The sequence below is a fragment of the Castanea sativa genome, chromosome 4 (assembly GCF_040712315.1).
Source record: "Castanea sativa cultivar Marrone di Chiusa Pesio chromosome 4, ASM4071231v1".
NCBI lineage: Eukaryota > Viridiplantae > Streptophyta > Magnoliopsida > Fagales > Fagaceae > Castanea > Castanea sativa.
Window position 1 is genome coordinate 38,267,927 of NC_134016.1, and position 27,192 is coordinate 38,295,118.

Here is a 27,192-nt window from a genome sequence, read left to right on the forward strand (position 1 = left end):
CATCTGATAGTTCCAATGTTACACATGACGAATACGTGTTAATGATAGACTTGACTCCCTTATATAATCAAGGTTTCATTTAATTTTGTTGCTTTTAATTTAAAGGTATAAAAATATGTTGAAGAAGTTAATGATGGTAATTGCAATGGAATAGTTGCTTTCTCTTTATACTAATACACATATTCTTTACGTTGTTTCTATAGTAATCTATTCTTGGTTATCTTTTCGGCATGTTATACAATCTGTTAGATTTGGGAGAGCTTCAGACTATGGGCTGCACTTCAGGAGAGGTTCACTCTTTTATCTCTCAAGGGAGCAATCGAATTTATGCTTGAGTAAAGCAAATGATGCAGAACTTTTCACTGCAATGCGTGGAGACCAGAAATCAACAATGGACTGAAATTACAAAGCATGTACTATGGTCCATGGAGCATCTGTATGTCTCTCATTTTTAACAATTTTATGTGTAAATTTTTGACAATTTTTCATATGAAATGTTTAATTACTTGCTTTATTTTACATTGGAGCCAATAGTTGAAATTAGACAACTATTTAACATCGCAACATTTATTGGATTAGTGAATACTAATCTTTATTTAATTTTTTGTTTGATTGATATTTTCCAAGAAAACGTTAATGCTAAAAGAAAAAGAACATTAGTTATTTAATGTTTCATATCGAATTTTTAAAATTGGAATCTTAAATGTGTAATCTAAGGGGTTACAAAAGTTATATTTTAAAAATATTCATATTAAATAATAAGTCATACTCAATAGTTTTCTTGTGCATCGCACGGGTTAGCGACTAGTTTTTACTATTATTATTATTTTTTGGGTTGCAATTCCTCTGTAATTAAATTTAATTATTAGTATTCTTTTGCTATTCCTTTACAGTTACCATAGAATTCTTTGTTAATTGTCTAATAATTTGGTTTTGGAAGCTTGAAACTTGGTAACTTTTTAGTCTAACCTATTACTCTTTTTTTTTTTTTTCTTTTTTTTTTTTTTTTTCTTTTTTTCTCGTCTTAGTCGCTTGTCCAACTGTTAGTATATCCACTATTGCTCAGGGAAACAAACAAACTTGTTAATGTGAACTTTGAGAAAAAGTTCTAATATCAATCTAATGTATTATTGAGTTGATGTTTATATATATATATAAACATTGTTGGGATTAATACTCTCTATATCCCAATTTGTTTGTCCTATTTCAAAAACCCAACTTTATATTTGTCATGTTTCAAAAATCCAACTTTTTAAGGGAACATCATTTATTGTTTTCTTTGTTGTATAAAAAGCTATAAGTTTCCAAAATTACTCTCCTTAATTTTTTTTTGGAGAGAAATACTCTCATTAATTTAAACTATATGAAAAGAAGGGCAAAACTTAGATACAGTTCCTTAGATGCAGTACCTTAGGTACCCCTTCTAAAATTCAGCCACCTGTCAAACTAAATAACTCAATTAACAGTGCTAACAGAGTCCGTTTATCTGTCTCTTTCTTTTCAATTTTGTTTTCAGTTTCTCAAGATGTTAGAGAACCCATGAGCAAAACCCAACCTCTTTAGCTTTTCCATCTCTCAGACTTCTAAATTTTTAAAGAAATCAAGATTTTAGAAGAACGAAAAGGCTGACCTTTTTTTTTATTTTTAAATTTGATAAACTTCAATATATTAAGCTAAAAACAAAATACAAGATGGGCCAACTTCCATACAAACTTCAGCTAGCCAGGGAGGAAGATTGGCCGAATTAAAAAAACAAGAGCCTTTGGTAGTAAGAGCAAACTTTGCTGCAGAATGTGCAGCAGAGTTGCAAACTGTTCTTGCCCAAACAAAACAACAAGACAAAAAGGAAAAAGCTATCCAGGCATTGCGTTGTCAACTAAAGGATTTTTGCTTCTTGTCTACGGCTAGGGACATAGTTAGAGAAGCAGAGAACTTGAACGGACAATAAACAATTTCATGTAATCATAGATCTATGAACGACCATACCCAAAAACCCCATGTTTGGAATCCAACCAAAACCATCATGTCCTAACAACCAAAACAAACCCAACCCCCAAACCCACATAAAATCAAACGAGGAGAGGAGAAAAGATAAATTAAAGGAAAACTAAAGAACAAACAAAGAAAGAGAGGAGGAGGAGGAGGACGATCGGCGGCCACCGCATACTGGTGTGCTTCCGATGGTTGCAGAGCTCATGGGTTTCAGGCTTTTAGCCTTGGGGGCCTAGGCTAGACTTCAGCGAGAAGAGAAAACCCAAAAGAGACCATGAGAGTGGCTAACGGTGGCCGGCTGTGGCCGCCCTTGACAGCAGCCATGGAGATCCGGTGGTGGAGAGATCTTCAAGTTTGAGATGAGAGTGAGATGATGGAGGGATATAGTTAACAGAATTAGAGGGAGGGTATTAACACCGTTAGCTAAATTATTTTAATAAGACAGATGGCTGAATTTTAAAAAGGGTACCTAAAGTACTGTATGTAAGGTACTGTATCTAAGTTTTGTATATGTTCCCAAGTTCTTCAGCAGTAAATTTTTCTGATGTCATGGATACTTTTCTGGTAATTTTTTTTCATCTCCCTTTGCTTTCACCTTTACTTCATCACCATTAACAACATTGTCTTTTAGTAAATGCTTGCTTATTTTGTTCCTTGAAAATCATGTTAACTTTACTGCTAATATAACTCTCAAAATGTTTCAGGGCACAGAGACAATGCCTGGAAATCCCAACTATCTTGACCTTGCTTTCTTTACGCGTCGTCCCATATATTATGTGCAACCTCAATGCTTTTTAGACTCTACATCTCGTGTTCACATTCAAGTTTCCTTTTTTGAGGGGCAAAAAGGTGTAAGTTTTTAGCTTAGTACTTTTGGTTTCTTTAGAAATACTTAAATCCTGTCCAATAAAATATAAGGTGAAGCCTATGTTGCATGGATGAAAAAATAGACATGCATTTGACACAATATGAACATGTTCTTTTTTTTGTGTGTTTTTTTTAATAGATAAAATGACAAAAGATGCAAAGATATTTCTTATATTTATGTTTCTGAGATCGTTTCTGTAGAAATTTCATGCCTACTGTAAATGGCAATCATATTTCATGTGTTTGCATCCATGCCTTTATAGAAGTCCTTTTGTCTAATTTACAGCAGTGAAGATACATTTTTTAATAAACAAATGATTTCATTTACTTTGCTTTTCACATGGTAAACATTTACATTTAAGAACATGGAAATGCAACCAATCTGTTGGAGATATTATGGTGTCCTAATTTGCTTGTTCTACAAGTATATGGGCCGACAAGAGTCTTCGGTCTCTTGGGTCATAACATCTCTAACACAGTCAATTGTAAAAATTCGACAGAATTTGAAAAGAAAGAGCAAATAAGAAGCTGCTCTCCATTTGCCATGCAGTAATTATCAAACTATGAAAGTAAGACCAAGCTTCCTTAAGCAGGTTTAAAAAAAAAAAAAAAAAATTCATGTCAGGCATGTACATTATGCAACTATACCTTGTCTGTGCCTAAATATGCTGGACCAGATTCAAAATTAACTATAGCATGATTTGGTGAGTGACCTATGTCTATAGCTCTTGTATCAGTTGTATGTTCTATTGATGGACTCATAACTGATCAGTATACCTTGTGCTAGTTCAGTTTGAGGTTTTTCTGGTCAAACTGTGCTAGTTGAATTATTTGTCAGCCTTGAACTTTGAATGTCTCCTTTTTTTTTTTTTTTAACATCGTATTCATCGACATAAACTTCAATCAAATTAGAGCTTATAATTTACTCCTGTTTTATGCTTTGGTCGTGTTTAGAATTCTTACCTTTTAAGGGCATGTTGTTTTATTTGTCTTTCAAATGTCAAAACAATCATTTTTAATTTGGGCTCAAATAAAGCATATGAAAAAGGGAGAAAGACTGAGGAATCGGTTGAGTGACTCTTGGGGGTGGAGAAATAATAGACGTCAAATTAAATAATAAAAAATTGCTGAGTTATTAAAATTGTGTCTATTGACTTTTTAAAGAGAGTCATATTTTGAGTCAGCTCAAATTAGAATAGAAGACCAATAATGTCAGATGGATTGAGTAATGTATGTATATGGATAATTGTTAAACATGTTAAAGAGCCAAATTGGATGAACCATTTTGTGTGTGCATTCTGATTGTAGTTGTGCGGTTATTGTTTTGTGATATGTTCTCATCTTTCTCTGTCATTACATTTACATACTTATTTTCTTTTAATTATTATTTTTTGTCTTGAATCTAGTGGTCAGATGTGTACAAGGTTTACCTTTGCGGCGCAATAGGTCTTCTAAGGTTAATGATGAGCTATATAAAGGGTACCTAAAGGGAAATTCAGAGGGGAAGATTAATGAGATAGTTGCAGGATCTATGTTTGACTTAATAATTTGATGTCATTGTAATAATTTTATGGACTAATTTTTTCTTCTTTTTTTTTTCCTCACAGCATATGATCTCTTAAACTCAAATGAGAGTAATTTCAATGTGAGCATAGGGTACAATTCATCCAATGGGAATAATAGTGGTGGTCGTTTTGAACTAGGTTGGGTTCCACGCTTAGTGAATCTGGTATGAAACTATACATACCCAGAGACTAATTGAGTTTTTCATTATATGGCGCTGGTGATTAATGTATTGTGTTATAATTATTTGGCTTGGTAATGGAAAATTTTCACTCGGTATATTCATAAACAATTGTGAAATGGTTGTAAGGTTGTATCACCATATGTGTTCCATTCAAAAATATTTTGGAAATTCTACCACCCATCTTAGGTCACAATCTTTATGTCCCACAAAAGAGTACTGAAAGTTAACTTAAGAATCAAGATGCTCTAGATTAGTCTATCATATCTGTCTTCTTGTGAATATTCTAAAATTTGCTAATCATCTGCATCAGGTGACAATCCATATTTTCGCAGGTAACTAATGCCTACCTTAAGTATTTGCGAGGGCCTGGTACAAAAATACTATTTGAGTTTGTCAAAGAAATGCCTAAACCTGAAACCCCTCGGTGGATGTCGGAATTTGCTTTTGTTCTTGCTCCGCCCCTTCTTACTTGGGTCATCCTACAACTATTCTTTGAAAGTTTGTCCCCGCGTTCTTTTTTTGTGATAAGAAGTTTGTGCAGTCTTTCATTTGTATTAGAATTTTTTGAATTGTCTTTATTAACAGTCTGTATAGTCTTTCATTTCGGTCTAGTAGTTAAAAACATTTATATATCTATATATACATAGACAATTATTTAAAAATCCTAATTTTCTTGTTATACCTTAATTAAAGCACACATTTCTTTGAAAGCCTTATTTTTAAGAAATTCATAATTTTACCTTTGTATTGTCCTTCTAGTTAATTATTTTGAACCATCATAAGGATTTTTTAAGCGGTATCAATTCCTCCACAGCTTTGGCAACATTTACTTCTGCATAAGTGACATGAATCTTGATTCTGCCTTTATTTCAGAAAGTAGAAAGCATGTACCCTTTCAGAATTGTTTAAGCTTTTGGGTTGAATCATTACTAATACTTACAATATCATATCCGTATCATCAATCCAGCTTCCAAATTGGATAGAATGTGTGTAACCATGGTAACCCTTATTAGGGACAATGGTCCATATGCTGCTGTATATGCCTCAAGATCATTGGTCTTTGATTAATCTAAATATTTTGCAATTTGATGTAGGTCATGGTGACATCTCTGGTTTACGAGAAAGAACAGAAACTCCGAATCACTATGAAGATGCACGGGCTTCGTGACCAGCCATATTGGATAATTTCATACGCTTATTTTCTTGCCATATTTTGTGCTTACATTATGTGTCTTGTGATATTTGGCTCACTCATTGGTATTATACAATTAGTTCATTCTTTTCTGATTTTTATCTGCTTCAAGTTGCTATAATGAATTTTACTTCTCTGCAGGGTTAAAATTCTTCACTCTAAATGATTACAGCGTCCAATTTGTATTTTATTTCATCCATATTAACCTCCAAATTTCAGTGGCCTTTCCAGTTGCTGCAATGTTTACAAATGTCCAGACTGTTACAGGTTGGATTTAGTTGTTGTATTTCATTTTCACAGTGAGTATTAATTTTACCTTTCTCCTAAAGATACGTATACTAAAGTGCATGTTATGTTTGAATTCTGATGGTTACAGCTGTGGCATACATATGCCTATTTGGAACTGGATTCTTAGGATACTCTCTTTTCCAAATTCTAGTTGAAAATACATCATTCCCCAGTAAGTGAAAAAAATTATTAAAATCAACTGTAGTTTCATGGATTTGCCAGGCTTGTTGGATATAATTTGGTTTCACTTGTCCAAGTTTAGGATATACATCTAATCTAAGCAAGTCATCTAACTTTAAGTCCAACAAGTTGTGCGCCAAATTCTAACTTAAATTGTCAGTATTTAATATTTGTTTATGTTATTCCTTTATACTTCACATAAACACTATCTATTATTATGAGATTATTTTCTGTTGTTGTAGAATTTTGGATTGTTGTGATGGAGTTATATCCTGGATTCTCCTTATACTGTTTTTTATTGGAGTTTGCTCAAATACAAAACACCAGTGGTATAGAGTGGAGGGATTTGAATAATAGCACAAAGGGGATGAGAGAGGTCTTAATTATTATGCTTGTTGAGTGGTTTGCAGTTTTTATCATTTCATATTACATAGATCAAATAAAATCAAGAATATGTGGAAAAAGTCCTTGGTCTTTCTTGCAAAATTATTGGAAGAAACCAAGCTTTCAAAGTGAAAAATCCAATGTTCAAATCCAAATGGAGGAACCCGAAGTTAGGCATGAGGTAAGATTTTCTAGTTTCTGATTATATACTCGGTCTCTTCATTTATCGACTTGGTTTTGATAGGTTAATATGTAAACTGAATAGTTAATCTATAAATTCGTACTCCCTACTCTCACGTAATAGTATTTAGTAATTAAATCCATAGTGTGATCTGTTATGATATTCATGTGAGAGGGGGGCTACTTGTTTATCTAGTGTACTAGCAAGGGATGGCATAATATTTTACTTATTTGGTAATTTTTAAGTTGAATTATATACTAATTGAATAATCTGTCATTTATCAAAATATGTAGTTTTTTTTTTAATTAAAAAAATTATATATGTTTTTGGATGTTTCTCTTCTCTTCATGATATGGAATAGATGACTAGGGTCATATGCATTAACTACATTAGAAGTTTCTTAGTGGAGTCAATATATTGAAACAATGTTGCTTGTGAATCGTGATAAGGTCGTGAAATTTTTGGATGTTTATCTTGAATTTATTATGAGTTTGATTCTACTCATGTGTCTCAATTATCCATAAATGCAACAATTTTTTGTAATTTGATTTCTTTTTAACTCCATTCCAGAGGGAGAAGGTTGAGCAATTGCTACTCCAACAAGATAAAAGTAATGCTGTCATCTGTTACAACCTCAAAAAGGTGTATCCAGCAAAGAATGGTAACCCTGAGAAACTTGCAGTGAGAAATTTATCTCTTGCTTTTCCTCTAGGAGAGTGCTTTGGTATGATTGGTCTTAATGATTCTGGCAAGACTACTTTTATTAATATGGTATGTATACTGTACTTTCTGGGTCTTCAAATAATGTAAACAAATTTTGACATCCAAGCAATTGTTTCATTCATAGAGTTTATTCATCGGTGCTAATCTTTTAGTCTAAGCCTTTTTTCTTGTCTAAGTAGAATATTATTTATATTTTTTGTAAGAATTAGGAGTTTATTTGTAACTTTGAACAGGTGACTGGTCTCACAAATCCAACCTCTGGAAAAGCTTTTATTCATGGCCTTGATATACGAACTCAAATGTATACTAGCATGGGTGTATGCCTACAGCATGAGTAAGCTTTAATTCTGTTGTAAACAAAGCATTTCTTGTTTCCTTTTTCTATTTAAATATATTTTCTTATTGCCTTTTGTTTGTTTGACTAGCTTGCTCTGGGAAACTCTTACCGGAAGGGAGCACCTACTCTTCTATGGCAGACTTAGGAAGCTAAGAGGTCGGCCCTTGACACAAGTAAGTCAATATATGATCACTATGAGATTGTTTTAGTGAAAGTCTGGTAGCATTTGCAGAAAATGAAACTTGTGGGAACAATTTGTTGTTTGAAAGTTCTGATGCTCTTATATACATTTTTTTTTTATAAAAAAATTACAAGACATTAGTGGTATAGTTGAAAAATTACTGCCCTCAAATTAGTTTTGTTGTAATAAAGGTGTAGTGAAGGATTGTCCTGGTTATAAAATTTACAAATAGCAGAATAGCCAACTGTAAGCTTGTCAATGGAAAGATAAAGGATTTCAAATCAAACTTTTGGTTTTGGTCCATGTTACATTAACTGCACTTGTTGGATCTACTCTGACCAAAATTTGCAGTTTTTGAGTTCCTTTTTCTATTCCCATTCTGTAGGCAGTGGAAAAATGTTTGAAGACTGCCAACCTATCTTATGGTAAAGTTTCTTACAAGCAAGTTGGTAAATATAGTAAAGGTATGAAGAGGAGGCTCAGTGTTGCCATTGCACTCATTGGGGATCCCAAGGTATAATTGGTTCTACTTTGCTTTGTAAGACACATCTGAAGAAGTGGGTCAAGACAAAATCCTCTATCTCTTCCTAAAAAACAAACAAAATCCTCTATCTCACTTTGGGTATTAGTCTTTATATTCTACCAATTCTAATATGTTATGTATTTTTTCTCTTTTATGAAAAACTTTGGATACTTTATGAGGGAAGAAAAATTAATAAATGGCAAACTATATTAGTGGAAAATAGAGTGAAACACCTAAAATGAGACGGAAGAATTTTATTAGTATTATTAACCCTGCTTATAGTGTAATTCGCTTGCATTTTGCAAGGTTATTTTTATTGATGAGCTTAGCATTGGATTGGATCTAATTTCCAGACGTAATTTATGGAGTGTAGTAAAGCTTGTAAAGCAAGACCGAACAATCATTCTCACCAGTAAGCTCTCTCTCTCTCTCTCTCTCTCTCTCTATATATATATATATATTTGTTTTGTTTTGTTTTGTCTTTGCATTACCAAACAGTAGCTAAATGCATTGTCATAAAATAGAGAGAGAATTTTCCATAATGCACCATTTAATCTAGAATTATGGGTTCCGTTATTCCCATAACTGTTTTTGTTTGCTTAAAAATGGTTGACCTTATGACAATATACCTAAATGAAATTGAAGTTAATGTTGATCTCATAATAGTAAGTCTCATTAATTAAATGCATGGTGGGGTTCATAATTCATGTGAGATGAGAGTTTAGATACACATTTATAATACTCCTAACTTATTCTATAATTTTCTCAGTTCCAGTGTAGTGGGTGCAATTCCTCATAGTAACTTGTTCCTATAGGCTTTATAGGCTATCTTAAGTTCTTAATTAATCTGTTCTCATCTTCCTTGTAGCATATTATAGTTCTAGCCTTATGTTATGGGTTTGATTCTTCCCTTGGTCTTATTTTATAACAGTAGAGTAACATTTATTTTTCTCATCAATTTACTGATAAAGCTTGTTTTCATGTTCCAGGTCATTCCACAGAAGAGGTAGAGAACTTGTGTGATCGCGTAGGGATTCTCATTAATGGAAGTTTGCAGTGCATCGGGAATCCTAAGGAGGTGGTGCACTATTTTAACGAAAGCCTGGACAAAAACCTGCGCATCACTCGTGATACATGCTCAAAAGACTTGTTTGAAATGTATAGAGCCTTAAATCTCCTTTAGTTTCTAATACATTGATTAGAGCTTTTTAAGAATTTTAAAATCTCTATCTTTTTTCCTATTATGGTTACATAAACATTTATTGTTTTTAAGTAAAATAGTAAAAATGCTGACAACATAAAATTGTTAATTTGTTAAGTAGGACTTTTTCCCCCTTTAGAAATATTGAAAATGAAATAAAGTGATGCAAAATCAGTCCAAATGAAATAAGCTTGTAGGGTCATTGGGCCCGGGAATATGTGTGGGGTAGCCCAAAAGTATTCTTTAGGCTAAAAGCCCAATTCGAGGATACTGAATGATCCGAGGATGTATGAATGTTAACTCCTAAAGCAATACTAAATAAAAAAGAGATGATGTCTGAGCAAGTATGTCCAAGAAGAGAGTCCGAGGAAGATTATGTCCTCGGCTATGTATAGTCGAGGTAGGAGAAGGGCTGGTTAACATCCACAAGCTATGTTCTAGAAAATCCTATAGGTAAGGGAAACCATGGTAAATATGGAAGATAAGAAGGGCGGTGGAATATCTAAGATAAAGCTGTTACCACCGTCCCCGCATTGAATGTTTTGCAACTGCTATTCTAGCCCCATTAATGGTGAAGTGAGACCTGAGCATCAAAGTTTAACCTGACTCTTGTCTCCAAAGACTTTAAGAGAGGTGGATGGGACAAGTATCTAAACCAGCAATCTAACCCTAACGTGGAGCATGAAGAAAAGGAGACGGAGGGGATATAAAATGGAGAAGGGATCTTGAGGAGAGGAGATTGGAAGAAAGGGAGAAAAAACACTGTAGACCTCATTATCCATAATTGTAATCTGTATTAGGAAGAAGTAATATAAATCATTCTTGGCTTGTGTCTGAGGAGAAGATTCTTTCATATAAACAATTCCTTATGTATATCTTTGTGATCAAAGCCCATCATTATTGCTATCTAACATCATTAGAACCTAGATTTTAAGCCTACTCTCTACAAATTTTATTGTAAAAAGCCTTTTAGACCCATTTTCTTCTGACTGTGGGTTCGGGCTCAAATTGTGTCCTTACAAAGTTTATTATGCTTCTTTCAAATTTGCAAATAATAAAATTTTCTAATTGTGAGGAACAATTAAACCTACTCGAGTGTTTGCAAAAATACTAATAACTACATGAGAGAAAGAAACACAAATAAGGAGATATAAGTAATCAAATTAAAAAGGTTCTATCTTATCAATGTCCTTGGCGGCAGGAGTACTCGTTTTGCCTGGGAGGTTGGTATACGTGAAGTGGTGTTTAAGGGTGATTCCATCATAATCTCAGATGTGGTATTGGGTTACGTAACCCCGCCGGTAACTATTGCTAATGTTATTGAGGGGATCCAGCAACTAATGAAGGTGTTTAGAGCGGTAAGAGTGTCACATGTGAAGCGATAGGGAAACCGACTAGCTCATACCCTAGCCTAGTTTGCTAAGGGTATTGATAATTTTGTAACTTGGATAGAGAGAACGCTGTATATGATTGAGTTATCTTTGGCTTACGATGTAATGAGTTTATCTTCTTCTAAATAAAGTTGTTATATTCTTATAAATAAAAAAAGAGTTCATCTTATCAAAAAAAAATTGGAAGATAATTTTGGTCACTATTCTAGGACTAAGCAAAATATAGAAAAGCCACAAACATTACAATCACTGTGCCTTATGATCATGTGATGATTAAAGTCATATAAATATAATTTATAGACTACACCACGGGGTATTTGGGTAGTGGTTCATTAGTTTGGGTTGCAACGTAAACCATAAGGTTCAAGATTCAAGCCATCATACTGTTGGTCTATGGAGTTTTTAGGGGCATTGGGATATCACTTCATTAAAAAATATTTTAAAAAAAATTGTAATCTATGATAGCTCACTAAAACTTTCTACTGAACTCTATGGTGATTCAAATTACGAATGCCCATATCTAATAGGTAATGAGTACCCTACCTAACTTGACCCAAAACTTCAGAGTATTACCCGGGAGGTTATGGATAAAGTTAATTAGGTTGGGTTTGAGTATTACCTGATTAATCCGACCGGTTAAAAAAAAACCTGTACAAGAGCAGTTATATATGATGTTATATATATTTATATATATATATATATATATATATATATATTAAAATATTTATTAAGGTAACTCCACCACTAAATTCAGGAGCAACAAACAATAACAAGGAGTGGAATTAATATAAAAAGAGGGGGAAATTCCATGAACGTGATTTTGTGAAATCTCTAATGGCTGAATTGATTAATTTAATAAAAGATACTGAATACTCAATAGTGACCTGTTCAAGGTTTTTTTTTCCTTTCTTTTTTTTTTTCATAGCATTATGAACAAGCCAGTTAATGACAAAATATGATTCTCAAAAAAAGAAAAAGAAAAAAAAGAGAAGAAGACAAATACTAATTAAATAAACGTTAGCCATGTTACCAATATAGACTATTAACTGTCAATTGATTCTCATAGCATTATGACCATTAAAATGATTTTCAAACGCAATAAACTGTATATTAATATTTTCTTTTATACATTTTGTTTTCAAAGGAATCCTTAATTTGGAAATTGTTATTTATACTACCATATATTATCAATTTTTTTTTAAAATTTTTATTTTACTCTTTAGTCTAATCTAAGTGTATATGTGTGTGAAACTCTCTCTTGGAGACTTGAATCTTGAGTCCTGACTTTTGCTCCCCACGTACACCATACAATTACTTATACTTGTGGCGTGACCATCGTATCAAGGGTGCTTGTGGGGTGTGAGGGTCAAAGGTCAGAGTTTAAGTCTTCAAGAGGAAGTTTTACACACAAAAACACTTAGATTAAGATAAAGTAGAATTTCAATCTTGTATAAGATAAAAATAAAAATAAAAATAAAAATTTGATGAGCAAAATTTGCTAATAAGGAAAAACATGCTCATATTAGCAGGAGTTGATTTTTCACATGAGTTTTCATATTTCACATGAATTATAGATCTAAAAAATATAGAATTTTATGCATTCCTCTTTTGCTAATTTTTCTTCATACAAATCCCATCTAAATAGATCAAAACATCTTGGAATGATTTTCTCTACATAAGAGGTTTATTGGATATTGCTTGGGAATGACAAATTGTTGTGCATAGGGAAGCAACAAATCTTAATTCAAGGGAAAAGGAAATAGAGGCTTTAGTCCAACACTATAATTTAGCATATAACTATTAAAATATTGGCAATATAGAATCCCTCCCCCCCCACCCGCCCCTTTTGTCAGTTTAAAATTCATCACTGAAAAAAAAAGAGAAAAAAGTTAAGGTCGAGTTTGGATATCCATGGATAAAAGAGCTAGAAAACAATTAGGTATGAATACTAATCGGGTAAGTGAATTGGATATCCATAGGTAAAATTATTGAATCAAGTTTGGCATACCCAACCCATATCCAATTCACGGCCATCTCTAATTTGAACTTTCGTACCCAATTTTAGAAAATAAAATGGACGGAAGAGAAGACGATCTATTAGGAAAGAAACTTACTCTTTAAGAAAGATGTCACTGTCATAGTGCTAGAAAAAGATAAGACCATCATTGGGCTTTACATATTATTATGCTAGTCCTTTTCATTTCAGCACTCGCACGGTTACACCTTTACAACATCTTATTTAGAATCCCACTTGAAGTAAGTAGCAAACATTAACCCTCTTTTCCAAAGTTTAAGATAGTAAAAAATCAACTAAATAGCATACTATGATTAGTGGAATAAAAAATTGAACAGAAAAAATGGATAGAGATTTCCCATTCATGTTTTGCGAGCCGGGACATACAAAGCTGCTATCCCATCAATATCATCATCGGTCAGTTCTCTTTTTGTCATTCCACGGTTCATAAAAGGATACATAATAGCATCTACGTTTGTACTATGTTGAAGTCCAAGAATGTGCCCGATTTCGTGTGTGGCCACCGATACCAAGTCAAGTTGATCACCATTTGGGTTATCAATGCTCCAGTTCTCATCGGCATCAAAGTGCATTTTTCCTATAGTTGGTGGAGCAGCATGAGCTAAAACATTACCAGGTCCATCAAATGCTTGATCATCTCTGATGATGCCGAAAAAATCACCAGTAAGTTGCAAGCACTCTCCAGCTCGAATCAACACCTGCAAAGAGAAAACGAAGAAACCTTAACAGAGAGCACCGGTGTGGTGCCGGCCAAAAACTCTCCGAAGGTCAAGTTAGTATTTCTTCGCAACCCTAAAGTGCCAGAGTTGAGTCAATTGTGCGTACCTTGATATCTAGGGTTTCTGGGGTATTTATATTGGCGTAAGACCGAAATTCATGCCTTGGTCAAGAAGTTCTTTCCTTCTAGGAGAGCAACTCGTGGATTTTGCGTATCTCCTAGAGTTCTTTTTCATATAGGAGTCTTCTCAAACGTGTGTTGCAAGAAGTTCAAGTGTACACGCTTGCGTGGAGATAAAGCAAAAGCCGACTTAAACATATTAAGTGACATACAACCTAGAATCCGTAACTAATTCATGTGTGACGGATATTTAGTAACTTCAACCGTCCTATTTACGTCACCTATGGCGTCGATTCGTCAATATACTCTCCGTCCCTTCAAGTTCAATGGAGATATCCGTCTCTTAATTTTATCCCCTTCAATCTCCATGCCAACCCCTATAATATCCTATCACAATGTCAGATTTGGAACCTTGTGGTGCCTCTTCAAATGTAAATTTTGTCCATTGGAACCATTCTAGGAAACCCTTCTGCACTGCAGGTCTTAACTTTTCTTGTACCTCTAGCGTGACACTTGAATCAAAGGTATAATTGAGATAGTTCTTATTCCATTTTGGCTTTCCATCGAAAAATGCATAATTCGGACTCATGTTGTCATCAGTTACTCCACATCGTGGAGTCATCATATTATCGAGAGTGCTGGAGTCGAGCCTCCCCGTAACGTTGAGATGAAAATTCTTTTGAAAAGATTTTATTGCACGTTCCAAATGTTCATCGAACTCATCCTTATCTTTTACACTAGCATGATCATTGCTTAATCCAATGCTGTGGTTTAACTTTAAGTAGCCGAATGCACTGAGATAGTGTTTGATCTCATGCAGTCCTTTCACTGTTTGGCCTTTGTGAGTTCCCTCAAGATGTTGGAGGGACTTGAAAGAGTGTCCTCTATTAGGCTGTATTACGAGAAGGAGAAGTATAATTGACATAAAAAGAGAGAGATAGTGGCCATGGCTATGGAATAGTTGTGTCCAAGAAACACGCATATAAACTTTTTTCCTCTACGTGAATAAAGTGAAACAAATTAAATGACTGCTATATATATATATATATATATATATGCTTGTAATCTTAGTTCCATGATATTTAATGTTGAAAATATTTATAGGAAATTCTGAAATAATGCAAGGACGTATCTTTATGGGACATTCCAAAAAAATGCAAAAACGTACGTATCATATTTGCATGTTTATTCACATCATGCTCAAAATTTGAAATTAATGGAAAGGATCAAATCTGAAATTACATATCACACGGCTGCAATATTTATTACTTCCATATTTGTTGTATTATACTTTAAAAAAAAACACTTAATAAAATAGCAATATTTGAAAATTATTTTGGGAAATAAAGTTTTTTTTTTTTTTTGAATCTTTGACTATTGACCTTGTCTGATGAAGAAACAAGATGCATGTGTTATTGACAGTACGCATGTATTCTGACCCGACCCGCCTTGCATGCTCATGTATTTCAAATCCGTTTCCTCCCATTACCATCCCCAAATCTAACCTGAAAATAGACGTGTGAAGACTTTAATGCTTGCATGGGCAAAATAAATTTTTGTTCTTAATTTGCTTAAATATCCATGTAGACTTTAATACCACGTAGAAAGTCACAGTTTGTGTGCATTTGGAATCATTGCATCTATAGGTGGTAGGTACTAATTTGCCATGCATGTATCACATTTATCTCCTCTTTTTACATGTAATTTTTTTTTTTTTTGAGAAAACTATTTTCCATGTATTAAGGTGTTTTTATTGCATCCTTAAATTTCTCCTAATAATTATTTAGAGCTTAATGTGAGGCCCTTTAAATAAGGTAAAAAATTAATCTTAGAGGAATCGAAATACACACATTTATAAAAATGAAGGTTTTTTTTGTTGGCGAAAACACTATTTTGGTCCTTATATTTTAAGATCACAGTCAATTTGGTCCCTACATTTTGATAACAGTCAATTTGATACATGTTATTTTGAATTTACAGTCAATATAATCCTTACCATTAATTTACTAACAGAAAATGCATACATAGCAAATTGTGTACATTGTTGGTACATTTAGAGTCTATGTGGCAACTAAAATTAATAATTGAATTCAAATCTGAAACACGCTAATCTTAAACTGAGCCCAGAAAATCAAACCCATATCAATTTTTACAAATCTCAGCTCTTCACTTTAGGAATCTAGGCCGACCAACCCAGTTGAAACTTTATTATATAAATAGAAGAAGGTGTGTGTAAATTGAAGTGGATTGCATATGGAGGCTCGTTTGGCAGTGTTGTGTTGGGTTTTAGATCTATGCCTTGAATCATCCAAGTCCACCCGTCCAACGTCTTAAAGAAAGAGTAGTGGATAAGTTTAGATTTCAACGTTGAGGCTTTGGTTTTCTGTAATTGTGGAGAAGAAGATTAGTGGGTAATGGGCATATGCTAGTTTCTCTCTCTCCACGCCTTTCGATTGATTACTTGATTGAATATTTTTGGATTTGGGGTTTATTTAGTTGTGGATTATAGATAATTGATTTTGGACTGTGGATAGCTACAGGGAGATGGGATATAGAGATTGGAACCATTGAAGGAAAGAGAAATTGTAGAGGGTTGAGCCACACGATGGTGTGTATAGGCGAGGATTGAAGAACTGAGATCTGTGAAAATTGATTTTCTGGGTTAAGTTTAAAATCATCATGTTTCAGATCTGATTTTTATTTTTAAAAATTGATAAATTAATTACTGACGTGGATTTGTTTGAAGTTAATAAAATTTTTATTATTATTATTCTAGTTGCTACATAGGCTCCAATTGTGCGAACAATGCACATAGTTTGCCACGTAGGTATTTTCCATTAATGAGTTAACAGTAGGGACTAAATTGGCTGCAAGTTCAAAATAATGGGGACCAATTGATTGTCATTAAAATGTAGGAACTAAATTGATTGTAACCCTAAAATGTAGGGACCAAAATGATGTTTTCGCCTTTTTTATATATACTACTTAGGGCAGCACATGCAAGGTACGTGCTTGCTGTGGAAAAAAGGTAGTAATTAAGGTCAATTCTATATTTTATTTGTATCATAAATGAAAGATATAAATCATTTGATTTTTAAAGTATATAGAGATTTACATTAATCAAAAGGGAAAATTATTGTGTACTCTTGGAGTACCATAAATGCGTATTCTCTCCTCTCACATGAATGGTGAGTCTCACTAATTAAATTCATGGTGGGACTCACCATTCATGTGAGAGGAAGGAGTACGCATTTATGGTACTCCAGGTGTACCTAATAATTTTCCAATCAAAAGAGACATTAATTTTAAGAATTTTGTTAATGATGTCGTAAAAAGTTAATCTCATTAATATAAAAATTTTAATCAACCACAAAGTTAGAGTAGATATTTAATATACAAATATTTATTTTACTATTATAGTTTTTAGTATCTACTTGCTAAAGACAATATATCTACTCTCTAAAAACTTCTAAGAATGATAACGAATATCATCGTCTTCCAACAATAAACAACTGGATTTTGTTAAGAAAATTAAAATAAAAAAAAAGGATAACAAAAGACATGTGTCATTAAATTTTTCATTAGATAAATTATAAGTTTTGAAAATTTAAACCTAGAAATCAACGTTCTTTAGATAACAAATAAAACACCTTATATCATTATTCCAACTTTCTAAGAATTTCTACACTTTAAAACTCAAAATACGTAAAGAAAATTTTTGGAATGCTAAAATTTAGTGAGAGTATTTTAGACATTACAAAATAAAATATTTTAAGAATCATAAGTTTTCATTAGGGTTTAAGTGAGAGAATGACAATATGACATATTTGCTCTTTTCCAAAATATTAAGTGAAAAATTGATTGATTTTAAAGTTTAAGGAAGAATTGTAAACTACCCCAAACATAAAGGATGAAAGGTGTTTTTTTTTTCCAAAGTTTTTGTTTTTGTTTTTGTGTGTAAAACTATGTGTTTTAACTTAAAATGGTGTATAAAAAAAAAAGAGTCAACCCAAAAAAATTGTGTATAATAGTGAATTTTGGTTCAACAAAGTTGATTAAATCAACAAAAAATTTATAAAAACACAACAGAATGATGCAACAATTTCATAATACATTTATAATTTTGTTATATTTTATTTTATCTTGTAAAGAATTGACAGCTCAGCAGCTTTAAAAATATTATGACGACATCAAAATGCCTTAACATTTTTCACAAAAAAAAAAATGCTATATCCATGACATTTCACAACAAGTCCTAAGTAGTAGGTTACTACAAGTTGTTATTAGTGGGCAAAAAATTAGTTTCATTGGTAAGTTTAAATTAGAACCAATAACAATTTACCACATTTGATTTGTTATGAAAGTGTTGTGAAAATTATTGTAGATGTAGCACTTCTTTTTCACAATACTTTTATTTTTAGTTATGGTTGGTTCTAGTATGATATTTTATTATTTTATTTTGACCTATAATGAATTAACACCTCAACGATTGCGAAAATATTGTGCCAATTTGTGGTGTTAATATTTATTACAATGTGAAATAGCGTGAATTGGAGAAATAAAAAATAATATAGCAAATTTGCTACAGCTTTATGCATTCCCAAAAAAAAAAAAAAAAAGGCTTGCAAAACAGTGAGAATTGAACAAACCAAAACTACTGAAGCGAAATTATTATAACTTATCACATTCACTCTTTTTATATATAGAAATATACATTGCACTTACAATGTAAATTTATTTTGTAAACACAAAAAATTGGCAAATATTGTACACATTTGCAAAATTTGTACTTTTTTTTGTTGCAAATGTATATAATATTTGCCACTTTTTGTGTGTATACAATGTAAGCTTACATTACAAGTACAAAATAAACATATAAGATCATTTATAAAAAAAAAAAAGCTCAAACCAAATAGGTGAATTTGAAGAAAAAAACAGAGAGGACTAAGGCAACTTACTAAACCAAAAATACTGTTTATAACATTGTTCATGAGCCTATTGGCTCTTTTTATATATAGAGAAATAGATAAATTAATTACTGACATGGATTTGTTTGAAGTTAATAAAAAAAATTTACTATTATTCTAGTTGCTACATAGGCTCCAATTGTGCCAACAATACACATAGTTTGCCACGTAGACAGTTTCTATTAGTGAGTTAACAGTAGGAACCAAATTAATTGCAAGTTCAGAATAACGGAGACCAAATTAATTGTCATCAAAATGTAGGGTAGGGTGTGAGGGGCAAGGGCCGGAATTCAAGTCTTCAGGAGGGAGTTTCACACATATTTACACTTAGATTAAGTTAGAATAGAATTTTATCTTGTATCAAAAAAAATATAGGGACCAAATTAACAGTAACCCTAAAATGTAGGGACTAAAATAATGTTTTCACCCTTTTTATAGATAGGTACAGTATATTCAAACTCTTACGGTCTTTCCCTTCTCGACTCTCAACTCTCAAGTACTTTTTGCATAGGAAAGCACCAAATTTCCTAAATATTTGGGATGGTGCCAATTGCCTAAATGTTTCCACTCACTTGGCTTGGATAGAGGTCTTTAAAGGATGTTTAAAATCCCCAAATATGCTGTAAAGGATGTTTAAAATCCCTAAATATTCCTTTAGTGGTCTTTACAGGATGCTGAATGGAGGTCTTTCGGTTATTTTGAGCCATGGATTTCACGTGAGGTAGTGAAGCTGGTTTGGCTTGATGTCGATTTTTAATTTTAAAGATATTTTGCTAAATGATGTTGATTTTAGAAGATCATGCCAATAAGCCATATTTAATAATGGTGAATCTAACATTAAAGGATAACGTTAATATGACTCTCAAGATAAAAAAAGAAAAGAAAAGAAGGAAAAACGTTAATATGTTATGTCCACAAAATTTCACAATAATTTTGGTGTAGCAAGTTATTATTGGTGAATAAAATAATGATATTTGTAGTAGTTCAAGATTAAAACTAGTAATAACTTGTTATTTAAAATTTGCTATTAAATTATTGTGAAAATGTTATTGACGTAGTATTTAGAGATGGCCAAAATCCACGAGCAATGAGTACCCAACCCGACCCAACTCGATGGATGTGAGTTTTATCGAACTAGCTAGATAAGGAAATTCGAGGTATTGGGCATTGAGAATTCAGGTACCCAAATTTGATGGATATGGTACGATTACCAGACACAACCCAACCTAATCCGTATTATTATTGTTACTATTGTTATTATTTTTTGGGTTGCAATTCCTCTGCAATTAAATTTAATTATTAGTATTCTTTTGCTATTCCTTTACTGTTACCATATAATTCTTTGCTAATTGTCTAATAATTTGGTTTTGGAAGCTTGAAACTTGGTAACTTTTTAGTCTAACCTATTACTCTTTTATTTTTTTCCTCTTCTTAGTCGCTTGTTCCACTATTAGTGTATCCACTATTGCTCGGGAAAAGAAATTTTTTATTTTTATTTTTTTATATACAAGATAGAATTTTACTTTAACCTAATCTAAGTGTATATGTGTGAAACTCCCTCTTGGAAAAGAAACAAACTTGTTAATGTGAACTTTGAGATAAAGTTCTAATATCAATCTAATGTATTATTGAGTTGATGTTTATAAACATTGTTGGGGTTAATATTCTCTCCGTCTCAATTTGTCTGTCCTATTTCAAAATCTCAATTTTTTGTTCGTCATGTTTCAAAAATCCATCTTTTTAAAGGACTGTCATTTATTGTGTTATCTGCTGTATAAAAAGAAATAAGTTTCCAAAATTACCCTCAATTTTTTTTTTATAGAGAAATACCCTCATTAATTTAAACTATATAAAAAGAATGACATTGACTTTTTAAATAAAATAAAGGGAAAGATAGAAATTTTATTTATTAATTTTAGGAGGCTTTATTTTAGGACTTTCCAAAATGCAATAGAGTACTAACAATATGAGATGGAGGGAGTATAATTATTACTAAAAAAGTGATCTTACCTTTTTGATAACAAATTCGGTTAGGGATTTTGTCTTTTTTTTTTTTTTTTGGTTGACAAACAAGGGTTTCTAGATCTTCTTGCATGGTTTTAGACCTAGACCGTTCAAAGAACCATAGAAGTTAGGGATGGAAATCTTGGGGCGGGGTGGGGCTGAAGGATGGGGTCTCCACCCCCACCCTTCATAATTTTGTCTTACCCCATCCCCGTCCCGCTCCTCATGACGGGAAAAATTTTCATGCCCCATCCTTGCCCTGCATGATTTTATCTTGTCCAAATCCTGCCTCGCTCCTCATGACGAGAAAAATTTTCTTGCCCCATCCTCGCCCCTTGCCCTACACCGTAAAACTCTATTTCTTGTTGATTTTCCCATAACTATTACAATCTTTTTAATAAAACATGATTCATTAATAAAAATATACTTGAAATTACAAATAAATTTATTCATCAAATCAAACTAAGTTTTAGCAAAAACTGAATAATATTATCCAAGTGTTTTATAAGACAATATCACAATAAATAAAAAAATCTCTTTAGTACAAAATCAATGATTCAATAGTATATAAATTTGTTTCTAATAAAGACAAAAGAAAACATTAAAATTGGTACCTTATTTCCAACCTTGCTAGAGAAAAAAAAGACGTAGATAACCACGTTAGGTAGAATAAAATAAATTGATAATATGTTTGTTTAAATAGTAGGGTTTTAGGGTGTGAGAAATTTACAATTTAACCCTTATCAATGCAGAGCGGGGCAGGGATGGGACGGGGCGGGTCTAAAAACTCTAAACTCATCCTTGCCCCGCCCTATGGTGCAGGGCTAAAATTTCGCCTCATCACCTTTGCGAGAAAACTTGTGTGGGGTCAAGCAAGAACGGGTAAAATTGCCATCCCTAATAGAAGGGAGAAGTTTAAGGTTTTTAAGATCAGACTGAGGTTCAATTGAGGTCAAACTGTGATGACATCAAAATTAATTTAATATTAGTTAAAACACAAATAAATTTATTAAATGTGCAAAAATAAAGAAATTTGCTCTCAAAAAAATATAGGCAAAAACACTATTTTGGTCATTATATTTTAGGATCATAGTCAATTTGGTTTCCGTTATTTTCAACTTGTAGTCAATCTGGTCCTTATCGTTAACTCACTAAAAAAAATACCTACGTCGCTAATACATTGCACAATTGGCACCCTTGAGCTGATGTGGCCAATAAAATTAAAATAAAAAAATTTCAATTAATATTTTAAAAACCCAGGTCAGCATTCGAATTAAAAATTTTAATTTCTCAATTTTAGAGGAAAAATAAAATGAATTAAAAAAATGAAACACTCTTAATCATGGAAGTTAGATCACTCTAGATCTACTTTAGAATTTGTATTTTGTTCCTTTAGATCTATTTATCTCTAGAACTATTTAGAGGTCGAGCTCAAGCACAACTGTAATATCTCGGTCTAATCCGCGTAAGCTTCGCCTCAAGCACATCAAATCCACCACTACCATTAAAGAAATGACATATAGGTCTTGGTTACTCATCATGTAGTTTGCGCTGTTAATTGGGTTGAATTAAGTTGTCAATAATGGATTATATCCAGATTTGATCCTTTGTCCTGTACCTTAAAGGTTCTTCTTGTGAATTTCTCTTTAATAGAATTTTTTTTTTTTTTTATAAAACATAATTGAAGTATTTGAATTCAAATAGATAACAAATAAAGATAGAAATTAGATTTTTGAATTTTTTTTTTCTTTTGTATGTGAGATAGTATTACTCATCTAACCTTTTTTGTTTTTTTGTAAGAAATAAAATTAAACTAAAGGGTATGCTATTTCAGAATTTATATGAGAATATTTTGGTAAACTAAAAGTTGAAAACAAAACAGAGGAGTCCGCTTATTAGTAGTATAGAAAAAGATACATAGTACAATAGCTCTTATTTCAAACCATACTTGTAATAAAAGGCAAATATTCTTTCTGGCGGTGCCCCCTTTTCCTGTGCGTCCTTTAAGGTTTGCCATACAAAGCAAACACACCATCAATATCATCTTGGCTCAATTTTCTTCTTGTCTTTCCAGCATAAAAAAAAGGGTACATAACAGCATCTGGATGTGTACTATGTTGAAGTCCAATAATGTGTCCAATTTCATGTGTGGCTATCGATACCATGTCAATTTGATCAGCATTTGGTTTATCATTAATGCTCCAGTTCTCATCAGCATCAAAGCTTAATTTTCCCGAAGTTGGTGGAAGAGAATTCGCTAAAACCTTACCACGTCCGTCTATGTGCCCTATTCCTATTACAATGTCAGATGTGGAACTTGGTTGTCCCCTTGCAAATGTAAATTGTGTATGTTTGTGCCATTCTTCGAAACCCGTTTGCATTGCAAAACTTAACTTATCCAGTACCTCAGGCGTGACACTTGAATCAAAGGTATAGGTGAGAAATTTCTTATTCCATTTTGGCTTTCCAGGGAAAAATGCATATTTGGACTCATGTCCACACCGTGGAGTCATCATTACATCGAGGGTGCTAGAGTCGAGCCTCCCCGTAACATTGAGATGAAAATTCTTTTGGAAAGATTTTATTGCACGTTCCAAATGTTCATCGAACTCATCCTTGTCTTTTACACTAGCATGATCACTGCTTAAACCAATGCTGTGGTTTAACTTTAAGTGGCCGAACGCACTGAGATAGCGTTTGATCTCATGCAGCCCTTTCACTGTTTGGCCCTTGTGAGATCCCTCAAGATGTTGGAGGGACTTGAAAGAGTGTCCTCTAATAGGCTGTATTACGAGAAGGTGAAGTATAATTGATAAAAGAAGAGAGAGATTTGTAGCCATGGCTATAGTTGTGTCCAAGAAACACACACATAAAATTTTTTCCTCTACGTGAATAAAGTGAAATAAAATGATTGCTATATATATATATGAGATGAGTTAAAGTTACACAAGTATAACTTAACAAGAGTTAACACTATTTTTAAACTGCAAATTTCTAATTGATCTAATGAGTAAAAATAGAGCATTAAATGCTAATTAATTTACACCTTATTCACTTAATTAATATTAGTTTTGTTTCTCTATCCTTATTTATTATTTAAAACTTTTTGGAGAATTATTATTTAAAACCTCATTAAACAGCACCTGACAAATTTATTTATTTATTTTATAAGAAGGCAAATAAAATATTCACAATTAATAGATTATAGTTGTGTCCAAGAAACACACACATAAGCTTTTTTCCTCTACGTGAATAAAGTGAAACAAAATGATTGCTATATATATCTATGAGATGAGTTAAAGTTACACAAGTATAACTTAACAAGAGTTAACACTATTTTTAAACTGCAAATTTCTAATTGATCTAATGAGTAAAAATAGAGCATTAAATGCTAATTGATTTACACCTTATTCACTTAATTAATATTAGTTTTGTTTCTCTATCCTTATTTATTATTTAAAACTTTTTGGAGAATTATTATTTAAAACCTCATTAAACAGCACCTGACAAATTTATTTATTTATTTATTTTATAAGAAGGCAAATAAAATATTCACAATTAATAGATTGTATTACTGGCTTAAAGAAGAAAAGAAAATGACATGAGTATTACAAACTCAGGCACCCCCCCCCCCCCACAAAAGGAGAGAATTGCAAATATAATTATAAAGTCATTAAACAAAAAAAAAAAAAGTATCTCTGTTATTTATTTTTTGAGAAACTTATTATTTAAAACCTCACAATTGATAAGACTATAAGAGTATATGACCGGCTTAAAAGAAGAAGAAAAAAAAAGAGTAGTAAAAACTCAACAACAAAAATAAAAAAGAGTATTGCAAATATATTTGTAAAGTCATTCGGCCAAAATTAGGAACATCTATAAAATGTTTTAAATAATAATTAAGGAGAGAGAAACAAAATTACTATTAATTAAGTGAATGAGATGTAAATCAATTAACATTTAATACTATTTTTTTAACCATTAAATCAATTAAAAATCTATGGTCTAGAAATAGTGTAACTCTTGTCAAGTTACACCAAGTGTAACTTGAACTCATCTATATATATATATATATAAGCATAATCTTAGTTCCATGGTATCTAGGGTTTATGTGGTAAACTGTAATAGGCACTGTAATATAATAATTATTCATATGGTTTAACTATTCAGTAGTTTGGTTATGTTTTTATTACAGGGAATAGTCATTCCTTATAATAGTTATTCTTTAAGATGAGGAATAACCATCCATTTCTAAAAGAGTAGAATCTCTACCTTATATAATAAAAAAAATGATGTAATAGCTATACCTTAGTAGGTGTATTAATTTCAGCAATTAATATATTTCTAAATAAACATACTTTCCATATGCAAATACAATTATGAAAATTAAAATAAAAAAAACTAATCTCTTTTTTTTTGAGAAGGAATCTCTTTTTCAAATTTAAACAAAAATATTATTTAATAGGAAATATAATTATATGAGTAAGATATTTCCTTAAATATATCTTGTAAAGTTATGATTTACAATTATGTTTTATGTTGGCTTTATTCCATGACAAAAAGTGTTGTAATTGCATAAATTTGTTTCCTTGTATTTTTGTGGGGCTTTATTGTATTGGGTTTAGTATTAAGTTGGTGAAGACTCAAGCTTAATTGAAGATCAATAGTGGTAGCTTCAGGAATTTTTCCCAGGGTGTTCCTAAAAATTTTTCCCATAATTTTTTTTTTTTTTGGGTACGTGGTTTTCTTATCAAATATTTGTCCATAATTCTAGCAAAAGAATAAACAATAAACTATAAGTTCATTTGAAATATTAATAAAATTATTAATTATTGTTGTTTAGTTGTTTCATTAATTTGTTTGTTTTTTATAAACTATAATTTGTTATATTATTGTTTCATTAATTATAAAATTATTAATTGTTGTATAGTTTAACATAATTTAATTTGTTTGTCTTTTACAATGTATTGGTTAATTATACTGCTTTAATTATTGTTGTTTAGCGTAACAATAAACTATATTGCTTTAATTTGTTTGTCATTAATTATACTGTTTTAATTTGTTATATTGTTTAACCTCATATGCATATTACACTAAAAGAGCCAGCCATTACACATCTCATGTGCAGCACAATAATTAAAGAAGTGTAACTCGGCTCCATGTGCCTATCTACCCCCACCCCCACTCAATAGAGAAGCACATTGGTACAAGCCTTATGCCTAATGCCCCCAATCACAATAGCCAACTGTCAATCAGAAAATTTCACAATCACAAATCATAATACACATGACACTAAAAGACAATCAATATCTTACCAACACCAACACCAACACACACTGACCAACACCAATGGATAAGAATAAGATAAAGCCAAATTTAAAAAGTCAAAAAAAGGCCAAAAGCAAAATAATAATAAAGCTACCAATTACAGACTCACACTTCAAAAGAGTGAGAGGTTAGACTCTTAAAGAATAAAGAGATAGACTCTCATTCCTTAATTTTATTTCATTTCATACATTTCATTTCATATTCAAATAAAGAGAGAGAGAGAGAGAGAGAGAGAGAGAGAGAGAGAGAGAGAGAGAGAGAGAGTCAGAGAGAGAGAAATACCTTAAGGGATGGAGCACGAGCACCGAGCACTGAAGCAGCTTTGCGATCTCGGTCTGCGATCTGTGATGAGCGACGATGACAACAATGAAGACGAGCGAGCTACGACGACGACGAGCGAGCTGCGAGCGACGTGACCTTGGGTTTGGTTTGCTTTGTATGTATAGGGTTTGGTTTGCTCTGTATTGGGGTTTGGGGTTTGGTCTGCTCTATCTATATTGGGGTTTGGTTTGCTATGCGAGCAATGTGATCGTGGGTTTATTTATTTATTTATTTTTTTGAGAATCTGTGAGCTTGCCTCTGTCTCTGTTACAAATTTATTTATTTATTTATTTTTGCTTGAAAGTAGAACAAATAAAATTTTTTTTTTTAAATTTGAGGGTGTTCCTAATTTTGTTGAAGGTGTTCCTGATACAGATCAAATATAATTTTTTTTTAATTATTATATATATATAAAAGAATTTCAAGTTAGGGTGTTCCTGAGAACATCCTAAGTTGTACGTGGCGTTGCCACTAAAGATCAGTGCATTTTGCGACTAGCTTGCGAGAAGTTC

The 27,192-nt window shown here is 32.1% G+C and overlaps 4 protein-coding genes across 4 annotated transcripts; 2 read left to right on the top strand and 2 right to left on the bottom strand.

Moving 5' to 3' along the window:
- The first annotated feature begins 249 nt into the window (after positions 1-249).
- On the top strand, positions 250-5,945 carry LOC142632840 (ABC transporter A family member 7-like). Its single transcript, XM_075807165.1, has 5 exons — positions 250-436; positions 2,697-2,841; positions 4,467-4,588; positions 5,701-5,841; positions 5,940-5,945. Exons 1-5 carry the CDS (start codon positions 419-421, stop codon positions 5,943-5,945), a joined length of 432 nt encoding a protein of 143 aa, XP_075663280.1. The 5' UTR covers positions 250-418.
- On the top strand, positions 5,836-9,822 carry LOC142630797 (ABC transporter A family member 7-like). The gene is made up of 9 exons (XM_075804849.1): positions 5,836-6,065; positions 6,175-6,258; positions 6,509-6,831; positions 7,402-7,602; positions 7,788-7,888; positions 7,980-8,064; positions 8,458-8,586; positions 8,902-9,007; positions 9,585-9,822. The coding sequence occupies exons 1-9, from the start codon at positions 6,038-6,040 to the stop codon at positions 9,776-9,778; spliced, it is 1,251 nt and encodes a 416-aa protein (XP_075660964.1). The 5' UTR covers positions 5,836-6,037; the 3' UTR covers positions 9,779-9,822.
- A 3,741-nt stretch (positions 9,823-13,563) lies between these two features.
- On the bottom strand, positions 13,564-15,042 carry LOC142632841 (metalloendoproteinase 5-MMP-like). The gene is made up of 2 exons (XM_075807166.1): positions 14,560-15,042; positions 13,564-13,920 (listed from the first exon to the last, which is right to left on the bottom strand). Exons 1-2 carry the CDS (start codon positions 15,040-15,042, stop codon positions 13,564-13,566), a joined length of 840 nt encoding a protein of 279 aa, XP_075663281.1.
- Positions 15,043-23,034: 7,992 nt separating this feature from the next.
- Positions 23,035-23,871, bottom strand: LOC142632842 (metalloendoproteinase 5-MMP-like). Its single transcript, XM_075807167.1, has one exon. The coding sequence runs from the start codon at positions 23,869-23,871 to the stop codon at positions 23,035-23,037; it is 837 nt and encodes a 278-aa protein (XP_075663282.1).
- Positions 23,872-27,192: the final 3,321 nt, after the last annotated feature.